We start from the raw sequence: 26,055 nt of genomic DNA on the forward strand, positions 1-26,055 counted from the left end.
ATTTCTGCACGGGGTAGCGTCTGAAAGTCGCCCTTTTTACATCGTGCTGCGTGCAACGTGCTACAAGGAACGTGATAAACAACATTCAAAGTGCACACAGGAATTGTCGAATCTGCAAAAATCTTCAAGAAGAAGATGGAGGAGGCATCTCAAGGTTGTTAATACGTTTTAAGAATTTACTTTGTGCAACAATTGTTTATAAGTTTTAAATTAAGAATTTTCCGAAGATCGTACGAAAAGTTATGTTTCCGGGAGACGCCGGGTTGTTCTCAGATTCATAATTCAAGTAAAGGTCTTACTATCAGGAAAATCAAAAATTCAGTTGCGACTTTCTGCGATTCTCGATGCGATCGATTTGTGTGTGGTCGCGCCGCCCGCCCGCGACGCTAGAGAACGGGACAGACTGACTGGACAAGTAAGAGGCGATTGCAGGACTACTGTAACGTAGCCGTCATTTTGTTTCTGAAAAAGCTAACTTCAAATTTGAAATCAGCGACCCCAAAAAAATATGTATACTAAGTTTCATGCGAATCTAATCACATTTTTCAAATGTCTCCGCCATTTTGTCTCCGCCACTTTCATTATGATTTTTTTTCTATGAAAAATGGACCACTCTGATTAAAGAAAGTCCATTAAAAGAATGTTTTGAATAAAACTTTTTTTTTAATGTTTAAAAATATTTATTTAATTGAGCAAATAAAAAATGTACTTCAGATAGGATATTTATAGATTATGACATAAAAGGTTCCAAAAATAATTTTTTATGTGATTTTGTGCAGCGAATAGTTTACGTTTAAACTTTTTAATATTAGGCAGTTTTTTTTATGAATCTAGATTGAAATAAATGAAGCAGAGGGAAAGAAAGATTTTCACAAGTAGTTACCAATTGAAGATATTATTACTATAAAAATACAAAATTTCGCACTAAATCGATGGATGAAAATAAGATTATACTATAATTTGGTTCTGATTTTAAAAAAAAACATTGACGTTCATTTTTTACATTGTCTAGACCATTTTACAATATCAGAACAAAATGATGACATAGTTTCATTTTCACCCATATCGAAATGTTGCTTTTTTCTGTTAAAAAATGTTCTTAATTTGTGAAATAAATAAAAATTATTATTTAAGGTGATTTTTAAAAATATTTACTCTCTAAATCTGAATCAGTGCAATTTCACTGATTCAGATAGCTAGAAATGGGTCACTGACAATCAGTGAAAAGTTACTTATTGATTCAGTGAATTAACCACTTTTGAAGGCTAGCAGCACTGCACCATGTCAATTTAGCAATCATAATAAAATAATATTTTAGTACATTCAATCAAAAAATCGCAGTAAAAACTTAAAATCCATAAAGATGATCATACATTAAAAAGGTGAAAAGTATCGATGCTTTTAAATGACAAACAACCTAACACATTACTTTAATTTCAAGATTGGACTGTCATGTACACATCCGTTAAGTAAGTACTTCTGATACGAGTTAGAGTATATTTTTCCTGCAGTTAATTCAGCAGACTTACAGCTCGAAAATTAAAAATTTATTTCATTGTGGAATTCTTCTTGCTACTTGAGTAAAAGAGTAATAACAACGCTTAACTTAAAAATGTAGAGGTTATACTTCACATAATTTAACTGGTGTTACTGAACTGATTAGTGAATAGGTCTGAAAGCACTGATTAATCAGTGATATGTCTAACTACTAATTCAATCAGTGAATGTTTCACTGATTCATATTTAAAAAGTATGTACTATTTTTATTGATAGCACCAGAAAAAGCTTAACTGTGCTAAGGTCATCGCCATTTCCATTAAAATGTTACATGCACACACAGCGTCACCTATTTTTGCATGCAATGTTTACTAAACTAACTCATTTACCTATACAAAAATAATTTGCTCAACCAGTTGTAAATTATTCCTCTACAAAGGATTTTTGCTTCTTTTGTAAAAGCTAGATTTTTTGGATTTAGCACCGTTTAGCTTTTCTAAGCTTCAGTTGTGAAAACAAAAGAGAGCACCTATTTTTAATAAAAATTTTGAATTTATCAAACCTTATCTCTAACAGTATAATGCTCCTCTAAGGTAGAGGGACCAAATTGGGCTCACTCCTCTAAGCTGTTAATTTATATACATATATTTTTTTCCAGTGGAAAATATGTAGTATAATATCTGAAAAAAAATCAAAAACGTTATCGAAAAGAAAACACTGATCCACATTTGTAACCCCAAACCACGTTTCGTTCCTCTGTCTTATTCCTCTATAATGATAAGATTTACGACAAACATTCCCACAAAAAAAGTGTTTCACCCTTCCATTCGAATTACTTATATCAAAATACCTAATAAAAATTGACATCCCCCTTCTAATAAAGTATCTATGTCACATAACCCGATTTATAAGTGTTCCCACACTCATTTCCGGTTACTTCCAACGAATCAAGAATCAACACCACCTCTCCAAGTCGCCACGAGCAGAATAGATGCGGGAATCTGAAAAGGTGGTCTCGAGATAGAGAAGAGGTTAATTTGTTAAAAAGGGATAGAAAAGGTGGTGGAGCGACGAAAGAGGGGGGAGCTGGTTGATCAGAATCGGGTATCAGGCTTCTAGATACCTCGTGAGAAGAAGATCCCCACCACGTGTGGGCGGAGCGTGCAGGTAGCGTGCACACGTGAAGCACCGGTGCCATGTGTGCGCTACCCTGTGTGAGTAATTCGAAGAGAAACCGAGCAGGTAAGGGAACCGACCACTCGCTACACTGGGGTCAGTCAGGGTCCTGCTCTACGTTGGGATGCTCACGTTCCTTCAGCCTCTCCAAACCGGCCCAGGACTATCCTTCCTTATAAGTTTCTGAACTATCGTCAACTTTATACAAGAAAATCATCCGAAGTTTCAAACGTCAGACTCATCTTGACCTAAACAATATCCATCTTTTGGATCCTGATAGTGACTTTACTGATGTTATTGACATCTTGAAAGGATTCTCAAACCTAATCAGAAGAACCTGGAATTTTTGTATCCTAAAAGAAACATCAGATCTGATAAGGATTTTGGTAGCAGCTACCAACTGGATGTGTTCCACATCGACAGACTTCGTGACACTTCAGGAATATTTCTCTATCAATTTATCGCCTTTTTGATGTTACTTTAAATAGGCTATGATTGGAGAACCAATCACGTGTCGTTTCGTGTAGAAGAGCAAAGAACAGACACGTGCCAACCGGTTGTCTGCTAGTGTCGAAGCTCTACTGTGCTGTTATCTAGTTTTGCATGTTCAAGTTTAAGTTCAAAGTGTTGACTTCGTACTGACTTACATTTAGTGGATTAGTTTTGTTTCGTGGGATGAACCAGTGGAAGAGATCTTAACCCTTCAAGGTCGCATATGCGGAACGTGATGTGCGGTAAGTGTTTCAAAATTATTTTTGAAAATTGTATATTCTTCCTGGATCGTCAGACAAATTCTCAAGTTGATCAGAAATGTCTGTAAAATATGTTCATGAATCGTTGGTTTGACAATAACTCGGGAAAAAGAAAAACAATTAGGTAAACGTTTTTTAAGAAAATTTGTTGTGAATTGTTTTGGATTGATAAATTATATATTTTTATTTAAAAACATAAATATTAGTACTACACTTCAGCAGAATTTTTAACAGACTTTGATATAGATTTAAACACAGAAAATTTTGTCTAATAACTCGATATGTAAATGAAAATCAAATTGCCGTAGCTGGCGTACATCATCTCATCTCATACAAATATGTTTTGAATTGAACAAAGCTTTATTCATTGAATTTATCGTCATTTACATTTGATTTTTGATATCTTGATAGCGAACAGTTGAATTTTTACACTGACGAGAATCAATATTCCCTTCAAGCATTTCTTGTTCTTCAAAAATGAAGGAAAACATTTTGGATATACATAAGAGAATGTGACTAAAAAAGTGTCACTCGCATTGGAAAATCATGAATAAAACATCTTTTATATGTCACACAAGTGTTATCTTATAAGCGTAATTAATATTGCAAATTTCTTCTAAAGGTTCTTAGTGAGATATCTTACTTTCGATTTCATTCATTAAATCATTTAAATTAAGGAAAAATCTTGTTATTTTGCTATTTCTGTTATTCTCCAAGCTAAACCAGATCTTTAACTGAGAAAATGTGGATTTTAAAAGTGTTTTAAATACCAAATTTTATTTATTACAACATTGTCACAGCTTTTGTGATTTTTAATAAAACTCTTCTCGCCATCCGCTTGAAACATATATAGGCTCTCTGATAATAAGAACAGCATTCTATTTCGTAATTGAATACTTAAGTACCTAAAGAGTTTTAATTGTCTAATGACCAGGTTGTTGATGATAAACATATTATTTTTGTTTCGTGGTACAAAAATAGAAATGATAATTAAAGTGAAAGAATTGCATACATGTGGAATTGATTCAGCTTTAAAAAGAAGTAATGGTCAAAGACATCGTGAATTAATTTAACTGCTATATAGCAAAATAGTAAAGAATATCAGTGATAAAAATGTATATTAAATTTTAAATAATTCATTATGAATCGCTTTCTGCGTTGTTAAAACGTGGACGAATGTTATCTGTTGTTGTATAACTTTGTTCGAACCAGAAACGACTAACACTTTACTTCGATTCATGTATTTGAACAGTTGCATTGATCAGTTCCTGCGTTCCAGATTTCGTAAATATTTTTAACCAATTCTCAACTAGAGCACCAGAATTCCAATTTAAAAAACTATACACACATTATACCCGTAATTCATAATAAATTGGAGATAACACTTGGAACGAGTCGAGTGAATGATTTGTTAATAATGTGAGTATTATTCGATTAATATTTTTCGTGATTTGAGTGTTCTCGAAGTTTGAATCAGTTAAATTTTTTATTCCTTTCAGTTAGATCTTGAATATTAATAATAGCCAATTTGCCCTTATTGACATTTCTGTTTCATACACAGATTTATTTCAGAAGTTTCGATTTTTAGCTAGAAATAAAATTTAAACAAAAGTATTATAATCAACGAGAGATATACTGTTCCAAGTGAAGATAAACTTCGAAAGTGCTCGCTTCCAATTGTTTTCTCAAGTGCGAAAGACAAATCATTCCATGCTGTTTTTTTAACCAAAGTCGATTAAAAAAATGTGCTTTGTCATTTCAACAAACCTGACGAAATCAAAATATGTTTTACATTATTCAACAGGAAAATTGGGAAGCGGGCAAAATTGTTTACAATCTTTATTAGTACAGCTAAAATATTTCTTGATGAAGGACAATTTATTTCCATAAATGTAAATTCGGCTTGATCCACCTACATACTAGAACAGCGTAAATTAATGAAACATACATGTTTAACATAATATGAAAATATGGTGCAAACATTAATTTCTTCGTGCTTATATACATTATTTTCGATTTTCCTCTGCTTTTAATTCTGATTCTTAATTAGAAGCGAATGGATAATGATTTTCACACAATCATCTCGTTTTTCTACGACTGTTTATTTTTCAAACGTTGATCCTAAACGATAAAGCCATTAACAATGTATAATCCAGATTTAGAAGTTTGGGATATGGAAGTGAAGTTTTTAATTTTTTTAAATATCTAGATTCGTTTATTAAGCTTCTATTGCTACTCCATACGTTGAGGCATTAAAATCACTAATAGTCTAATTTATTTTTCTGCAAATATTCTATTCGTTTCTAATATAATGTTTTGGGAATGACAAATAATTCAGGTGTTTAACATATTTTTTTTTATTATAGGCTATTTACTTATTTGTTAAAAAAACGTTTTAAAATGAAAATATAAATGATATATAATGATGAAATCTTAGTGGCGTGTTATTGCTGATTTCAGGAGACAATATGCTTTATAAATATTAACGATATTGTTCTTATTTTCATTATTAAACTTGGTTCGCCATCTGCGAACTCGTCACGACATAAAGCTGGCCAGACAATCACGTCCCTTCGACCTCAGATACGATCATTTGCCCAACCAGTGCAGACGATGCACGCACGTTGATATACCCAATATCGTACACAATTTTTACGTTTCTTGTATGTCTACGAATATTGTTGATCGTTTTTCCGATAAAAAAGGTCTGATAGTGACATCCAATGAATTCTTCCTCTCTACAACGATTCCGTTTTACCGGGAACGTCAATACAACAAAATTAAGTTGTCTAAAATCCAAAAAATTGTTCCCTTTCATTATGAAACATATTTAATGAGTAAAAGTAAAAAATTATTTTAAAAAATTATAATGCTGTCAATAAGATCACATGTAAGACCAGAAAGAATTTGTAATGCAAATATTGGGGCCAGTGATTAACCCTTGACCAAATGGTTCACCGAGTCCACGCTCTAAAAGAACTCATAAAAGATGTTCTAAAAGAAGTCAAAATAAATTTTGAATGAAGATTGGGGCATCGGGTACACATTGAATCGTGGTCAAGTGTGAATAACTAAAATAAACGGTGTCTTGTTGGGTGAATTTTATTTGAAGGTGTTTTTATTCTCTGCAGAAGCGGTGTCGAGATCCTGGTACATAAAGCCAGAACTACACTGCAATCTAGTGGGAGTTCCGGCGGGAGCTTTATCGCCCCCAGCGACGCTCTCACCGCCGAACAGCCCCAGCGTCTTGCCTTCGTCGCCCTGGAGTCCAGGTGGTCTGGGTAGCAGCAGTTCAAGCAGTACAATTTCGAATCCCTCCACCCTTAGTCAACCTGCCCAGGACCGATTAAGTGCCTTCACCATTGTCTCCGGATACAACACTGAACTACAGCGGGTGCAGAATCTACCACTCTCTGCGAATTCGACCTCTCGAGGTACGTAAAATTGACAGAAATAATTCATTATTGCCTCTGGTAGATAGTGGATAATCTATTTTTTTTTAATTTAATACCATATTCTTGTTCAAAGTATCACTTATATTTATTTCATCTATGGTCCCCAGTGGAAAAGTAGATTATTTTGCATAATGTTGTAAACTAGATTTCTTCAGTGAATGTGAGAATAGTATCCACTCTGTACCCCGTGAAAAAAGGTCGAACAAATGATGATAACCATAATTCAAAGTGGAATATATAATTAGTTGTAAGTCTTAATTTTAGACATTGTTCTGATTTTAAAAGACTGGATACTCATGTTACAGAGATGCGTTGTGGTTTAATGTATGGTGGATATGCGGCCAGCACTGCTTGGTGGGCCCATCATGCTGTGGGCCTTCTGCTACCCCATTCCCTTGCGCCTCCCAGAATTCCTTCACAGCAGACGACATCTATGGCCAGTGGCTCACCGGTTCACCCTGAACCACCAAGTCCTGAGAGGGCTGGCTCGCCCCGAAGGTGCACACCCGAGAAAGCAAAATTCGGTGAGTGTACTTGCTTTCCTTAATTTTTATATCCTACAGAAGAAGTTTCTCTTTTCTCTTCCTTGTTTCATATAATTTGTTAAAATTCAAGTCGATCATAGTATTATATGTATAGAAAATTAAGACAAGAGCCGAAGAAGAGGAATCATCACTCTGTAGCGCTGTGAGTTAAATTGCTGTCTAATAGATCCTTCTTATCCTTTTATTTCAATTTTGCTATAACTGTTTTTTTCTTCATTTCTTTATATTCACTTCTGTCCCGCATGCGGGTTCTTAATTTACTCTTCTTCACTCTCGCTTCTCGACTCTCTTCCACCTTTCTCGCTCCTTTTTGCCCTCTGGATTTAGGACCGCTCGCGTGTCGCCCACCTGCCGGCAAGAGGAACAAGAAACCACCGTAAATTCTTTTCAGGACAACGCCTCCTTCTGCCGTGCTATTCTTTTCAAAATTGACTATGAAGCTAATCTCCCCTTTTGTGTTACATTGTTGCATGTAATTTGACTTTACTTTAATTTGGGATTTTCACAAAAGAATTTTTCGAGAGACAAATGTCTTTTGTTACTTAAGGGATCACAGTCATTCCACTTTTTCCCCTTGTTTTAAAAAAAGTAGCTTATAATCCCTTTATTCGAAAATGTCCATTTCTTTTCCCTTTTTTTTGAAGTTGCGATTAATTAATTTTATAAAAAAAAAAAAAAAATGATAAAGGCAAATTATTGAAGATTTGCGATAAAAAGAGAAAATGTAACCTGATTATTCAACAGTGTTGTGAAAGAGAAAAAAATCACACTTAATTGAGATATTTTTCTTCTTATAATATTTAATTTATGAATAAAATTTTATTTTTTTTTTCTGTCTAAAAAAATAGTATATTTCATTACTTGAAGTTGATTTATACCTTAAATGTTAAATTTTGAAAATTGATTCTAAGAAAAATTATAATTTATTTTAATTTTAATTTTTTATTGTAAAATAATGTGAATTTTAATTATAAAACGAATTTTGAAGAACAGAGTTTTAATTTGATTTCAGACGAGGAAGTTCCATTAAACCTGAGTACGAAACCGAGTGATGTGTCTTCAACAAACAGTCGGAAGGGTGAAATCTGGTCACCTGGTTCAGTCTGCGAGAGAGAAGCCAGGGAGACGAGGGCACCTTCTGATCGGCATTCCCCTTTAGGAACAACCCCAGTAATAACTCGGCAAATTCACCACTCGCCCTTGACGCCACCCTCGTCGTCGGAGAGAACATTTCAGGTATGTAGCGAAACATTTTTCAAATTTAGAGATATTCAGGTTATAATTTTTTCAAGGTTCAGGGTGGCCGTTGGCTAAGGAGAATCTGGAATTCAAGAAAAAGACAAGAAATTTTATTGAAAATTTTAAAATTAGATTTGAAATGATTTTGTTCCGTTTATATAAGATTCTTTGTTGAAAATATAACAAGATTAAGATTCTGATCCATAAATATTAATGGCTAGCAAAAATAAAAAGTTGGCCAGGCAAAAGTAAGGGAATTCTCGAAAGTAAATTTTGCAAACACCTTGATGTAATATTTTTGTTAGGGGATATCTATAAATTACGTAATTAAATGTTTCGACAATTTTCAGTTGACACCTCTTGATGGCCTCTTCGTAATTTATTTATCTTGTTTTCCTATTTCTAATGCTTTGCTTAACTTGATTCCTCCTTATGATTATAGTTTTAGTTAATAGATTTACCATTTGTTTGAAAATTCAACAATTTTGTCTCATATGTTGAAAAATCTACTTTGTAGTAGAAAACTAATCTACTGCGTCTGAAATTTCTTCTTTTATGGTTCAAAATGAAACTGTTTGGTTGAACATTAAGTTTTTTGCTTAAAATTCATATTTTCGGGTGGAAAATTGATCTGTTTTACAGAAAATTCGGTTTTTTGGTTGACAAATTCCACGTCTGGTTTGAAAATTGAACTAATTGGGTAAACATTTGTTGTTGTTGTGAAGATTAATCTCAAAATTTTAGTTATTTGGTTTGAAAAAGCGACCATTTGGTTGAGAATTCAACAATTTGGTTCAAAATTGAATTATCTTGTTGAAACTTAAACCAGACTGGTATTTTGTATCCGCAGGCTTTACACTCGCTGGGCAATCCTGATACTTTCATTATACAATGCAAATAATTAAAATGTTTTAATATTTCAGAAATTCATTCGTATAAAACTGAGCATAGTTAAAGCCAGAATATTGTATAATATTATATAAACAAGACTTCGGTCAAATTTGCTCCAATCTACCGACCAAGAATTTTTTTTTCTGTAAAGAAGCTCTTGAGAAAAATCAGAAAGGTTTCAAGAGAAGCGAAAAATAGAGATGTCCAAGTCCCTGGGGCCTCGTGGACCCTAGTGGCGGCGAACAAACATCAAAATATCGAAGATAAGGTGATGCTTAGGCTTTTGAGGAACGGAAAAAGTATCGGTCCTAGAAATCTCACTTGGACTTCCATAAGGTGGATATTCTTTCTTGATACTCGCTACTTGATTTTGTCCAAATACGCCTCGCTCAATTAATTCTTCACCTTCCCAAAAAGTATGCCAACAAAATTACTGAATTTTATTAAGTTAAATTTTCGAAAGAGTCTTCTATCGCGAAAAAATTACGTAAGAATTCATTTAGGGGTTTGTGTCTATTATTATGAGTAACTTCTATCACACAAGGCGTGAATTACCCTGGCATACTTGTTTTATGACAAACGTGTCGAGCTTCCACTGCAGATCGTAAAAAGCTTCGATTTTCCATGAACTCTTGCACTTAAACTCGACTTCATTTTACAACTGGTGATATTAGAATACAGATGTCAATATTGTACTACTCCATGTCCTTCAAAAAATGATAAAGTGCACATTTTTATCGTTCAACTCCAACTTTTTAACGCTCTTATGTTTAGAAAAGAGAATTACAAATTTTTTGTTTTAAAGAAAGTGCGGTGCCAAAAGTCAGATCTTCGAAAAATGTGGCAGAACTTACTAAATACTGAAATACTATTAATTCTAAAATAATTAGGATCTAGATAAAAAAACGACATCCTAAAAGCTTCGCTAATTACATTAGCGTCAATTGAAGACAGGGAAAGTCATAACATATTTTTATTAGATCGATTAGATAGAAAAAAATAAAGCTCACATGATCGCGATTGATCTATACCAGTAATATTATTTAAATTACACGCTTCTAAGTAAATTGGTTCAAGGGAAGAGATTCAGTGTTTCTTTATATCACTGAAAGCCATAAAGTTCAAAGATAATATTTTACAATCATACAGAAATATTGCTTTGTAAATATATCGATTAAGCAAGCAAGGGACAAATATAAAATTTTGATCGAAATAAATATTTTCGCCGCGTGCAGGTGGCGATGTGTGATGAGAGATCACGTAAGTAGCGTAAAGTGCACGCAGGTTGCCTATACATATTTAAGTACTTACTTTCGTCTTGCCCCGTAATTTATATAATTGCCTGCACTTTTTTCGATAATATTCGTCAGATTATCGATCCCAAAGTTTCATTTTATTTTGAAATAAATAATTCGGGTGCAATTGGTTATCAAAAGTTTCTTCAATGGTGCTTCCAAGTTGGCGGATAATACATTCATATTATTTTATAATAATAATTTTAATTGAATTTTCATATTTGAAAATAACAGTTTCATTTCTTGGGTTTGAATTGTGATTTATTTGAATCACGATCAGTAAATAATCAGCAACCACAGGGCATCGTCAAGCATTCTTTGTCTTAAAGTAAAACCGGAAGTGGAGGCTTTTACGCGGCAACAAATGTTACTCTCGACTCCACTGTTCCACACCCTTTGGCACTTTCATTCATACAATTGACTTTTTCCTTCGGATTCTTTTCCAGTTCTTATTCTTCTTCTATCTTTAATGCATTTTCACACGGTGAGTAATATTTATCATTTAGTATCTTCTAAGAACTTGTTGCAACGTTGTTCATCACAGAAAACCATTGGTATGGAATTGGTTGCATCTCATTTCGAATAATTAAAATTTTCATTTTACGTTCATTTACAGGGTGTCTAGTTGACCGGGAAATCGGAAAACGACCGGAAATTTTATTCAGTGATCGAGATTTTTCTCTCGAACGTAATAATATGCATCTTGCAAATGGTTTCATATATTCTATTACTTTAATTATGAGCTGGAACATGGTATTTACGTGACAAAATCATAATACTTGGACTAGGAAATTTTATAAAGAGTTTAACTTCTTTTCCAAAATTCACTGTTCCAAAAAAGAAATCTTAGAAATCTGGAAAATCATTTTAAAATTGACCGTAGGAAAAGCGGGAATCTAAAATCATCTGTTGGATAGACACCTTGATTTATCTTCATGTATCAAAAATGATACAACTTAAAACTATTTACTTTCTTTGTTGTACTATTTTAATTTAAAAAAAACGGACAAGTGTTATAAATTGATCGAAAGTAGGGACGTGAATCATGCAAAGTTTTGTACTGATAATTTCATAGAAGTAAAAGCACATGCTATGCGATTCTGTGAAGCATGGTTCATTGTTTAAGAACAAGAATGGATGTAGTATTGTCAGCACTGGCGCCTCTGTGACAATACGTCGAGAAAACGGCACTGCGCAAATACAGGCGCGTCCGGTTCTTATGTCAATTTAAAAATTAAATATAGAAATTTTCAATTCTTTAAATTTATATTCTGTTTAGAACGCAGCGAAAAAGAATGCATAAAATTATTACACCTTAAAATTGGTTTTGATTAATTACAGCTTTGTCTGGATTTGAGCCATATCAATTTGTATCTTAGTCCTCATTATGTGAATTTTAAAATTGAATGTCAAATTCACAAGAAAGTAATTTAACATCAGGTCTTGAAATTAATGCCAATTAGTTTAATGTCTAATTATTTCAGGTATTTTTTTCGTTGCGAATATAAAATAAATAGTGTGACTGAATAAAGCCAGTACTTTTAAGAATGTTTGTCTTCGAAAGTTAACATAAATTTTCCTAATTTTTTTCTGAAAGATTTCTTCTCTTTTTGTTACAGTGTAAGCAATGTGGGAAGGCTTTCAAAAGGTCTAGTACACTCAGCACGCATTTGCTGATTCACTCCGATACGAGGCCCTATCCTTGCCAGTATTGTGGTAAAAGATTTCACCAAAAATCCGACATGAAGAAACACACCTACATTCATACTGGTGAGTACAAAAAATGTATATAGGATAGTACGTAGACAATAAAATTTAAAATCATTCTTAAATCACTTTTTAGCCACCTTTTTAAAATAAAGTCACTTTTTAAAATAAAACATCGCTTTAATCACTTCTTTCAATAAACTAAAATAGAAAATCCAAGAATTTCTAAATTGTATTGCATTTTTTTAATTCTTTTAAATTCCTTTGAAACTCAATTAATTGAATAGATCTTTTTTAGATTTTTAAGTTTTTTTAATTAACCCTAAAGTATTTTTAATTTAACTTGAATCCTTATGAATTTTATCAGATTCTTATTCATCAATTCTATTCAATCCCATTTATATGAAATCAATGGACTTTTTTGCATTTCAAATACTTTGTTCTATTCACTTGAATTATTTTTATTTACCTTGATTTGATATGAATTGAATCTTGAATTTTCTTAAATTTGGTTGAATTCACTCTTTTGAAGTCCTTGGAATTCTCTTAAGTTTTTTAATTTACCTGAATTTTATTGAATTCACTTGAATTCTTTAAATTAAATCAATTCTTCTCAATTCACTCCAAATTTGAGATTTTCTTTAAAAAAAAAAAAAAATGGTTTTTATTCGCTTCCAATTTTATGAATCTCAACGAATTCTTATTTCCCTTCAATCTCTCTGAATTTATTCTAATTTTATTTAATTGGTTACATTTCTTTTTCAATTCACTTACAATGTTTTGAATTCGCCGTATATTCTGAAATTAAATAATTAGCTACATGGTTCTTCGTAAGTGTTCACATTTCCAAAATTGGGAAAAAGATAGTTAAAAACAATGAACATGACAATGAAATTCGATCTATTAAGAAAATATTGTATGAAACAATGTATAGTACGTCTTCTAGAAAGAAAAAAACCCCGAATTTTATACAAGAATTAGTATAATAACATCTTAAAAATAAAATAGAATACTTAAAATTGTTAGATCCTAAAATGGTTGGAGATCTGATTTTAAGTAAAACTTGTCTCGATGTAATACTCAATTTTCAAGTTCAGGTGATGAAGACTAAAGATTGTTTCAGTTATGTTTAAACCCAGATAAATTTGATTGTCTTTAATCCAAATCAGTTTGCAGATTTAACAATTTGAGTATCTTCCTGCTGTTTTATATTTTCAATCATAGCACCATATATTCCACCCTAATTTGAATAAAAAAGCAATGAGAAAATATACAACCAAAATAAAAATTCACTTACACTCGATATTTCTCCAAAGCCGCTCATGTTATATATGTATTTATCGCTCGTTCGAAAATCGTTGAAGAGCACCGGTAGAAATTACAGGTTACTTTTTTCCGCGCTATAACGATGTAATATTTCGTACAAGAGGATCTTGCCTAACTCTAAAAGTGTTTTTAAATTATGCATGAGAGGTGCCTCGTTAGGTCGAAAACTCTTCAACCCTTTATTAAATGTTCTCAACATTTAGGAAAAAGTTTTCTTTCGTTAAACATGAACAAACTCTTTCGACCGGGTGTGCACTTTAAGTATGCACCCTAAATTTGAACTTTTGTTCTAAATTTTTTTCATAATTATTGGTAGTATTGTATTTTTCCATCGAATTATTGCTCTTTATTTGCTTACTGAAGTATTCACACGATAAGATCTTTCGACAATGATAATGCATTAGGGCTAGAATGTTCCATGGAGAAAAGTTTTTATCGATTCGAAAATTGCAGACAATTGTCTAGAAACTTTTTGCATAAGGTCGATGGAATCAATCCAGATTTGTGACTTTAATTGCAATTATATCATTATTACGAAAATAATTAAATTGTACTTTCCTTAAATTCTTGACATATGGCTTATTCTGTAGTCCAAATGTTGGCTTTTCTAGGACAAGTGTGGTTTGTTCCCCCATTTTAGCCGAAGATCCCCCTTCTTGCCCTGAAGAAAGGGGCGCTACAGAATTCTGAGTCTATATAGACCTTATGTGGTAATCAACCCCAACATGACAATCAAATAAAATAAATGCGACGATTTCTCAATAATGCACAACATTTGGGGTCACACTGGCAATTTGTGAAGCCCAACCATTATATTAGTTGTCGACTGGATTTAAAGTTTCCAATTTCCTCAAATTATTCATATCCACGCCTTTTGTCATTTGAATCAGCTCCTACTTTACCTATGAGAAATTATTTTGTTATTTTTTCCTCAGTCATTGTGAATCAAGTCTATCTCTTTCAATTTTAATCCAGAAAATGACCAGGCGTGTTTAATTTATAGCATTATAATGTATAGCATTTTAAATTATTCAATAGAAGGCTTCGGATTTAATGTGAACATTTGGTTTTTAAAGTCTCTGAATTTATATCCTTTCTATTTAAATTGAAATATGAAAAGCCTGTGAATTTTAACAATTTTTAATATGTTTATTTCTTATTTAAAAATCTAAATCTGTTAAAACTTCCATGGTAATTCCAATTGAGGTAATGAGGTCTTAAATTTAGATCAGTATCATAAGGTTGCAATTTTAATTAGAGAATTTTAAATTAAATCATTAGTATGATTTTTTTTTCTTTGGCGCACATGCCCTTATTAAAATGCATCATAAAACTACACTATCTGTAGTCTGACAGGTCTAACTGATTCCTTACCTCAATCTATGATCTTGGAAACCCTTTCGCACCCTTAATCGCGATGAGGCGATGCCTTTGGGGTAAATTCTCGCGGCGTAACGAGTCGAGCGTGTCCGAGAATGACCGGAAGGAAGGCACGATGGGAAATGGGCTGTTTGCCGTGTGCTAAGTGAGTTTCCGGCCAAAAAGCGTGTGTGGCACGTGACCAACACGAGCTGCCGTTGGGATGCATGTCGCGGGCTAATTAAATTCAAAAGAGGGGGTGCACTGAAGAAAAACGAACACCCTGTTTCAAAAAACGCTGCTAGTTTCGTCAACGTCCAGGAATTTCTAATAATTTCATATCGTTCAAATCCACAGAAACCAAATAACGAGGACTGCCAAAAAGTCACTTGAGTCCCTTTTTGTTACTTTTTGAAAGAAAATCAACTATTTGGTTAAAAATTCAACTTTTGGTTGAAATTCCCTCTTTTTCAAAATAAAATTTAGCTGTCTTTAGGGATTAAAAGTCAAATTTGTTCTAAAACATTATACTTTCTAGCTTAAAGAACTCAACGCTTTTAATAAAAATGTATCTCTTTTGATAGAAAATTTTTCTTTTCTTTTTGTTAAAAATTCAACTTTTAGTGAGAATTTTAGTTTTCTTGGTAGAAAATTATTTTTTTTTTAAATTTCAAGTGTTATTGGATTTTTTTTCAATTGTTATTGGATTGAAAATCGCTAAAGATTTAACTATTTTGTTAAACATGAATTTATATAAATAATAATCAATCATTTTAATATAAAATTGATTCCTTTGGTTAAAAATTGGGATATTCCGTAAAAAATAATTTTTTTACTAAAACTTTAACTATTTTATCTTAGATTAAAAATTTATCTTTTTCAGTAGAAACTTAAAATATTTAGTTCAAAATGCGTATTTTTCTATAGAAAATCCATTTTTTTAGTTGAAGATTGAACCATTTGGTTAAAAATTCACTTATATTGTGTTGAATGTTCATCTTTTCTGGTAGAAAGTGGATCTTCGTGGTAGAAAATTAATGTGTAAGGTTAAAAATTCAACTATCCCATTGAAAATTGATCTCTTAGTAGAAATCGTAAGTTTTCGTTGATTAAAAATGGAACTGCTTGGTTGGAAATTAATTATCTGTTTTAGTTAAGTATTTAACTATTTTGTTGAATTTTCATGTTTTTTGGCTAAAAATTCATCATTCTAGTTCATTTCTTTTTGTGAAAGTTTAAGTATTTTGTTGAAATTTTTTTTTTGAAAATTAATAATTTTAACTAAAAATTGAACTATTTAATTTTTGCTTGAAACTTTCACTTTTTTAGTAGAAAGTTTAACTTTTTTGTTGATGATTGATGTATTTTGTCGCAAATTCTCGTTTTTAGTAAAAAATTAGTCTTCTTAATTGAAAATTCATCATTTTTGCTTAAAAAACCATCTTTTTTGTTGAAATTGCAATATTTTCAATTCATAGGTGAAAATTTAAAGCGTTTCATATTGAAGTCAATATGGTAACCACATTAATTTTACTTGAAATAATTTAATCCAGCATTATTCTTGTATTTCCGTAAAAAATCACCTTACTAACCTTGGTGTTCGAGAGCATTTTAGGTTGTAAACCCTGCAATATTAAAATGTAAATTATTTTAGTTTAGAATTTTCTAGGTTTCTAGCTATTGTGAATCATCGAAATCATCGAATCATCGAAATATATAAATAGTAAATGCGGCAGTTAAGTATCAAAAATTTATTCAGCTTGTAATGAAATTAATTCCAATTTGTCTAAACAGTACTTGTAAAATTTATATTGACAGTTGTGTCCTTGGTTTTCACCCTTGAATTCAGCAATAGAATTCCGTCTAATCTTATAAATAGCAAGCCGATAAATTAAATGTATAATGGAATCAGAATTTTTGAGCAGATACGTGTTTTATGGGAATTGCAGGTCTCTTTATGTGAACAGTATGGTCACTTTTATTCCCTTTTTAGCTTAAATTAGTAACTTTTTCCAATTTTTTCAAGTATATTAGCTTGCGGTAGCCAATTGAATAGCATTTATTATTGCTCGCTAAAAGATCCCCAAAGAACTTTGAAACTTTCTTGACAAATAAATAGAGGGGAATTATTCCAGTATAATTATGTAAGCTGTAATAGTTTAACCCTGAAAAATACACTTGCCATTAAACAGCGACACTTACGTGGTTAGATATCGGTTATCAGAACTATTTGCCTTTTACTTCAAAGATAAGACGATTTGTCCCTAAATGCGAAAACTGGCCGATTCTAGCGCCAACAAATACGTGCAATTACGTTTGTAGGTCACTGCAATTATGAGTTTTCTTATTTATTACAATGACGTGGTGATGACCCGTGTTGTTGAAAAACAGGTTCGATTTATCGCAACCAAAGTATTCTGCTTTGCTGGCCATGTCTGGCCATGTTAGGTAAACCGCAATTTTTTTGATAAAGTTGAATTATTTTAGTTATCAGCTAACTCTACATTGGAAAAGCAATGTAATCAATCTAGATTCTTAGTTGCGTATTTTTTTCGTACACATAAGACCAGGTCGCAGACTCACGCCACTATTGACACTATTTTGAAAAAAATGACACTCATGCTACGATTTTCTCAAATCCCTCTCTGAAGCAAAGACTCTTTCACTTTGTCACATATTTTCGAAATTCTTCGCGGATTGACTTCAATAACATATCCTACAAAACTTCACTGTGCTTCAAAGATTTCAACAGATTTTTCTGGCGGCTTATAGGTTTTTAACGGATTTCATATATTTGAAAGTATTTCATAGGTTTTCAAAGCTTTTTCAGTATTATTAAATATTATTTCAAATATTTGTATTTTTAAATAGTTCTTGAAAAATAGTTAACCCCTCGACTTAATAGGTTTTAAATTGCATATTGCTATTTTGCTACTTTTGTTCAAAATTCATGCTACTTATGACACTATTTTGAATTTCTCAACTGAGTCAGAAGCCTGGAAGACTAAACCGGGTACTGCTGGTATTAAAGTGAAGCTATTTCTTATTCAAACTACTACTCGCCATTAAGTTTCTTCTTTGAAACTATGAACCCGGGTTTGAATGATTTACCGGAAAAAGAGTGGGAAGAAAGATGCAATGAAAAAAGTTATACATAGCACGGTATTCCAGTGGACGGTCACTGCCCTGTCGAACTATAAATAATGGAAAATATATTGGAGACGCATTGTCTTTGCAAATTGATTTCCTACCGCTTTGTGTTTCCCCACAACTTTTACTTCGCGTTCAATAAGAAAAAAAAGAAGGGTTACGTTCAAGTTCGCAGAATTGTGCTTCAACCCTTCGCAGATCAAATTATGTGTTTTTCTTCTAAGAGTGAATTTACTTATTATCCTCCAATTGAAAACAATTGTCATTAAGACTTTCAGAGTTGATATCACTTTACATAGTTTTAGTCAGTAACCCACTTAAAGGGGAAACGTATCTAGATCAAAGAAATTTAAAAGATTTGCCAGAAAAATAAAAGTAGTTAACATTTCAAACTTGTGAATGAAAGATTCATAAAAATAAAAAGAATGTTATGCAAGTTCATTTTATTATAAGTATTCAGGTTGGCTACTTACAGGGAAAACCGGGAATTAACTTGGAATTTTGAGCATTGGAAAGAAGCCGGCAAACAGCCTGGATTTTTTTTTAACCGGAAACCTTTCAGATTTGATTTTACTTTCGCAATTAATATCGTCTCGCTTTGTGAAAAGTCCCTTTTTATGGTTGAAGGTTAATTCTATTGATTTAAAAGGTGTACGATTATATTTTTGGTTTATAATTTATTTCTGGTATTGTAATTTTGAAAATCTGAAGTTTTAAATTCTTGTGCCTTCTGTCTAATTCAAAGTGAATAATATAATCTATCAATGTAAATAAAAAACTTCAAAACCTAAATACACTTTCTTACTGTGCCATGAAACATGCGTATTAAGTTTTATTTAAGCAGTTATGGAAGTTTCCATCAAGAAACATTTTTCTGGTATAATTATCTTGAATGTTGCCACAAGTGGGTTTACAACTATTTCAATATTAGAAGATATTTAAAATAATTTGGAGGGCGATTCAATAATGTAATAATATATCTTACAAAAATTATTTTTTTAGGTCTAAGATAAAATTAAAGTCTCGCTCAATTATAAAAAGGTGTACTTTTTTTATTTTTTGACTAAGGGCTCTCGGCGAAACACAATTTACATTTTCCAACAATATTTCAAATAAATTCGCTTTTTTCATAAACTGATAAAAAATTTAATAATCTGTAGTTGAAAGCATTAATATTAAATTGAAGATTGTAAAATTAAACCTTTTAAAATTGTGTAATATTTGAATCTGAACTTGAAACCAGCTGGTAGATATGTCACTATAATTAATAAAGAAATTGGGTATTGCCTGGATTAAATCCTTTAGAGTTGATAAATCGCTTTTGAATTCTAGAATCCGATTCAGACCTAATTCTGATTCATCGATTTGCTCGTTAACAGAAACATAGTGGTATTATTCCTGTCGATTCATTAAGTATGTCCTGCATAATTAAAAGTCGACGAATCGCGTCTTCTAGAGAGTCTATCATTAAAATCGGCTGCTAGCAAACCTTTCGGTAAATATTTAAGTCATTACAAGGGGTCGGTAATGAGTCCTCAGAATCGATATTTTCTTGGGTCGCTGACACCCTCAACAAACACCTATTGAAAAACCTTGACTGTCACTCTAATTATCCATGGCCAAACATTAGCTTAGCATTAATATTTCAACTTAATAATCATGTAAAATATCCCTAAAAATTGCATCAAACTTTCCTCTCAATGTTTCCTCAGCTATTAAAGTATCGACTTATCCAAAGTCTAAAATAAAATTATTTAAATTCGTTATAAAGTTAGACCTGCTCAGTTTTTTCCATAAAAACATTTGTGACGTTTTTTTTTTTATGAAAACATAACACCACTGCAGAAAATTGTTTTGAAATTTCTTTCGAATTGGTGGTCTGTTAGCACAGATTGTGATTATGTTAATTAGTCAGACATCAAGTGACAATGTGGAATGAACGACGAGTGAAATCATCGGAAATTCCACGCGGTGATATAGTGTAGATTTATTTAAATTGATTTATTTAACCATTTTTTCTCAGACCCGCATGCTGCTTTCCATTATATGGATAAATTATTCCAGGGTGGTTTAATGTTTTTGAAATAATTTCACGTTTTAGCTAGAAAACTCAACTTTTTTGTTAAAAATTCATCATTTCCGGTTAATAGTTCGACTATTTTGTTCAACATACCATGGATGGGAATTACTTATTACTTTCTCATTTATCTTTCTTTTATTTACTGTAAATTATTTATAAGTGCAGTCCTTTCTTCAAAATGAAACTGAAACATTGATCGATGTCAGGTGATTCCAGACAATAAATTTATGGATTTGCTCATGCCTATTGAAAGCGTTTTACGAAGAACCATGCACACATATCATGAGTTATTAGTTGATTCAGCTGCGTTGGGCTAATCTTCGCGGACAATTCCATATCCTACATACAGCTCATATTATCACAATTTTACTTAATTTAATTTCCTTCATGACGTTTATTATACTAATTTTCCAATTAGTTTACGGAAATAGAAAATGTATTTTCTTCAAAAAATTCGATCTGATTTTAACCAGAGTTTTCTTTTTCTGTTCCAGGTGAGAAGCCACATAAATGTGTCGTATGCGGAAAGGCCTTTTCTCAAAGCAGTAATTTGATAACCCACATGAGAAAACACACTGGCTACAAACCCTTCCAGTGTGGTCTTTGTGAAAAGGCTTTCCAACGAAAAGTTGATCTTAGAAGGCATCGTGAAGGTCAGCATCCTGCTGCACCTGCCCTAGATTATAGATCTCTTCAGGTACCACCTTCTGTAAGACACACAACACCTCCCACATCTTCTTATCACATGATACCAATACCTGGTAGTAGTTGAAATTAAGTATATTTCGAATTTCGACCTAAAATGTATATTTTAAAATTCAAAGGTGAAACCAAAATTTAAGGATTTTAGGTCACACAATTTCATAATATTATTTATTTGCACAGAGTGCATATTTTAGTCCTTCAGGCATCGAATAATTCCATTTAAAAAATAGACTAGTGCCCGGCGTTTCATCTATCGGGAAGAAAACAAAGAAATCCGAAGTAAAAATTCTCTGTTTGATTATACTTTGAAATTATATATTTTTTCTTTGGATTTTGAGTAGATGAACCGTTCGATTTTTTCTATCTTATCAGAACCGAGCAGACTTTGAAATATCAAAAATCAAAATAGTATAAAGTACTCCTACGTTTTATTTTTATGAGAGGGGAGAAATAAATTGCTTAATCAGTGAGTTTAAAACCTTATTAAGAGTCTTATACAATTTAATATGCAAAATAACATAATATTTTTGGTCATTAGTGTATCCTTACAGTTTAAGTAGCCACAAGCAGAATTCTGATGGCTACTTAATATCCTTAAGTACTGCTTTTAATTTAATTACCTATAAACGACCACTGATTGGGAAAAATAAATAAAAGAGTCGTACTCTTTAAAGAGTTTGTACATGAGACTTGCAATATTTTTTACTTTCTTTCTTGTCGTGTGCATTTTTTTTGCAATCATTATATGCCAATAATCGCGAGTGCTGGAGAATCAAGTGCACATGCAAAATTCAGAACTGCCTTTTTCTAACGCGAGTGTTGCGATCGATCATATTTTATGATAAAACGCATCGATGATTGATCACCTGGCTCGACAAACTATGATTGCACCGATGATTTTAAAGAGATTTCATCTTCACGCTACTCCGCGTCAAATCCTTTATTCAGCAGATGCCCTAAAAAGTTTTATTAAACGGATTTTATCTCCAAGACAGTTTGATGAAATTAAATTAAATTTTCAATCAGTAATTAACCTATTCTTAAATGTTTACAAAGATATAAAAAAATATAATTTGATTTCCCAAGGTCTGCCGGTTGTAATAATGGTACTTAATAACGAGAGAGGAAATAAAAATAAGAATTAGGGAGGGGAGAAGTAACAAACGAAAATGATCTGTCAAAGAATCTTAAACCGTCCATTATGCAAATATTTATACGATAGATACCAGTACATGTGCGCAATTCAATCCATCACGTGATTTTCAGTCTCAAAGTATTGATATTTTGTTGATTCAAGCTTGATAATAATTTGAAAAATATATTTTTTTATACATAAAAATAATCTGCGCACGTGTCCCCCATAGATCTACGATTATAATTAAAGAGTGTCTGCATGTGCCTTTCGGTGTCACCGCATACCTGAATCATTCTATTTAATAAAGTATGTTACTATATTTATATTAGACGTAGACAGCAACGCAAGAAATAAAAATCGAAAACTTTGTTTTAATCGATTTTATTTTCCATTTGAACGTAAGATCGATTAACGGAAATTTTAGACGCACCCGAGGTTAAAGAAAAAAATCTAATTTATACATTTTTCTTTGAGTTCGTGGGCATTATCTTGCGTGAATCACGACCGTGTACATACGTACATGTGTTAATTACATGTCATAGTCCGTCGAAGCCAAAGCCGTCCGTCTCGAAAAATTGTTCCATTGAACAATGAAAAAAAATATATCGGAAATTCGGAAAATCTGTACATTTTGATCGAAACTATTTTTGAAGACCAAAAAATGAAGGAGGAGGAAAGCATCCTCCTTCCTCCAAATTCGATTTATTATTCAACAATTTCTTATATTTTATTGGTGCCAAAGAGGAGTTTGTTATACGTCAAACAGCGAAAAAAATATTATTTCTGCGGTCGATACTTAAAGTAGTGACTAATGAAAATGAAAATGATACAAATTACTAAAAGTGAAAATGTAAATTTAAAAAATTGATTGTTAGATCAACTTTTTTGTAAATAGGGTGTAAATTCATCCTCTAAAATCCAGAATATCTGTACAGAAGAGAAACGTTAAAATATTATTAATGAGAAACCAAGATGGACAATTTCACGTTTTCCAGCACCTGTAAAAAGTAAAAAGCACCCGATTTAATGAGGAAAATATTATAAAAACGCACTGTATTTTTTCTGCACGTGATTGTGTTTGCGATTTAGAAACCATAAGATTGGATATAGAGGGGTGAAGAAAGACAGGGTTGTTGGTTTTTATTGCTAAATTTCAACTGTCCGGCAAAGATTCATATCGGCTAGAGGACCAAAGATAATTTTAAACTGGCTCGATCGATTGATAGAACCCGAGTTTTTTTTCGAGCGACAATAGTTTAAATAATTAATTAGAAGAGTAAAAATTTAGGATGTTATATGGTAATATTATCAAATTTTATGAAAATTCCAAAGCAGTTAGAATTTGATAAAACCATTTAGTGAGCACAATTTAAAATAAAAGTGTGTACATTTTTTTCTAGATCTTTTGCTGTCAATTTTAATGAATTATGAACGCTCGAAGAAAAATTCGCAAAACTTCGAGATCTCGAGCCAATGTGTGTATGTAGACACGGGAAGATTGTATGATACCATTAATGTAATTAGTCGCCTAAGTAAGTTAATTAAGCAGGTAGTTAAGAAATGGCAAAAAAAGAGACATCGATGCTTCGTTGCGATTATTTATAATTATAATGTATATCTGGTTTTTATCAATATTCATTATTGTACACCAAAAAAATTGTGTAAGTTTTCTTCGATTCTGACGGCACTTCCGGTGTAAAATATTTTAGTTAGCAAGAGCTCAAAGAGCGATTGTTTTTCAAGAGTGAAAGAGTGAGCGATGGTTGAATTCTGTGGTTTATCAATTTAAAAAATATGTTTATTAGCGATAGAGAAGATATTAAATAAAGCGATTGTTTTTTCTTATAAGCATGCCTTATGACTACTCTCGACCCTTCACATTTACGTAAATACTTCTTTTATATTTAGAAATAAGTAATAAGCTATGAAACTGAAACATTTTCACTGCTCGACTTTTTCTGTTTTATTTTCTTCTTCTTCAGAGGTTCTAAATACTCAGTAGTTTAAATTTTAATCACAATGAAACCTCCAAAATTGTACTTCGAACCTAGAAAACTTGTACATTTTAATTGAGAAAATAAAAAAATTGAATAATTTTTCAATAAAGCCTCATACTTAAAAAGTTAATAGCATTCTACATTAAACAATTTCTAATGTTGTGTCGGTTTTAAAACGATTAATTTCAAATTCAATTACAGACTTTACATTTTCTCTACTTTTCTTTCTTTTTTATATTCCTTTTGTCCCCTTATTTTCAAGAAAATTCTGCTTTATTTTCCCCATTTTTTTCGATTTAATTTTTGGTTAAAAATTAACTTTTTTATTCAAAATTTAAATTTCTTCTAAAAAATTTGTCTTTTGACATTAAAATTCAATCATTTGCTTATAAATATATCGATTTTGTTAAAAATTCGTCTTTTCTGATTAAAAGTTTAACGATTTGGTTAAACATTAATTTTTTTCTGTATTCAACTATTTGATTGAAAATTCATCTTTTTTATGGAAACGTCATCTTTATGGATTGAAAATAAACTTTTTTTAAAAATTTAAATATCTTATAAGAATTTGTTTAAGAATTAATTTCGTTTGTAAAGATTAAATTATTTAATTAAAAACTTATCTTCTTAGTTCAAAACGATCAACTTTCTGCTAAAAAAATCGTCTTTTTGCTTCAAAAAATTTTTTTTTTAAATTCAAGTATTTGGTGGAAAATTCATCTTCTTCGTTAAAAATGATACTTTTTGTTAAAAACATAACTTTTTATGTTGATAATTCAACTGTTAAATAGAAAATTCATCCTTTTGGTTTATAAATTCAACTACTAGATTGAAAATATTTCTGGTTGGAAAATTTCACCATTCGGTTAAAAATTCATCTTTGCAGGTTTGAAAATGCAACTATTTGGCTGAAATTTCAATTACGTTTATTGAAAATTCACCTTTTTTGCTTGAAATTTCTCAACTATTTGATTTTAAATTTAATTGTATGGTTGATAATATTCTTTTTTTAACTCAACAACTTGTCAATTGTTTATTAAACTATAGTCGACATTTTAACTTAAAAACTTAATTCTTTGATTTAAAATTTGTTTCTTTTAGTTGAAAATTCAATAAATTTATGGAAAAATCAATAATATGATATTTCTATGAACTTAATGCAAAAGAATTCATTACCCTATTTTCTTTTAAAAAAAATCACCCTATTTCCTATGGTTTAAAAAATTTTTGGGCTGTAAAGTCTAAATAATTTTAAAAATATAATAATTTCATATTTGAATTATAGTAGAAATTGAAATCCTCAATTATCTAGTAATTTTAAGTCGAAAAAGTTTAAAATAATGCTCCTGATGTTCAGCATTAATGTAAATTATAAACTTTTCTTATTTAAAAATAATCCAAGTTGACAAGTTTAACAGTTAAAAGAAAAATATTTTCAACCCAGATTCGGAATTCTTTAGAATGAAATATTATTGTTAAAAAATGATCTCAATTTGAAATTTAATTTAGATTGTGCAGACATTAGAAAGCCAATGATAATTATGTACTCTGTAGTCCTATTTTCCGAGGTTTCGTGTCCATTTTGGACTGTGAAGTCTGAATAAATGAAAAATTAATAACTTCATGTTCAAAATTAATATAAATAATAAACTTTTCTCATTTAAAAATAATACAGGTTCACAAGTTTAATAGCTCAGAGAGAAATATTTTAAATCCAGATTCAAAAAGCTTCAAGCTGGAAGAATA

The 26,055-nt window shown here is 31.3% G+C and overlaps 1 protein-coding gene across 1 annotated transcript; it reads left to right on the forward strand.

The window, feature by feature from the left end:
* Positions 1 to 2,792: 2,792 nt before the first annotated feature.
* Positions 2,793 to 24,118, forward strand: LOC117175257 (zinc finger protein 628-like). The gene is made up of 6 exons (XM_033364952.1): positions 2,793 to 3,407; positions 6,557 to 6,859; positions 7,186 to 7,404; positions 8,438 to 8,661; positions 12,470 to 12,620; positions 20,967 to 24,118. Exons 1-6 carry the CDS (start codon positions 3,389 to 3,391, stop codon positions 21,242 to 21,244), a joined length of 1,194 nt encoding a protein of 397 aa, XP_033220843.1. The 5' UTR covers positions 2,793 to 3,388; the 3' UTR covers positions 21,245 to 24,118.
* Positions 24,119 to 26,055: the final 1,937 nt, after the last annotated feature.

The sequence above is a fragment of the Belonocnema kinseyi genome, chromosome 6 (assembly GCF_010883055.1).
Source record: "Belonocnema kinseyi isolate 2016_QV_RU_SX_M_011 chromosome 6, B_treatae_v1, whole genome shotgun sequence".
In the NCBI taxonomy this organism is placed as follows: domain Eukaryota; kingdom Metazoa; phylum Arthropoda; class Insecta; order Hymenoptera; family Cynipidae; genus Belonocnema; species Belonocnema kinseyi.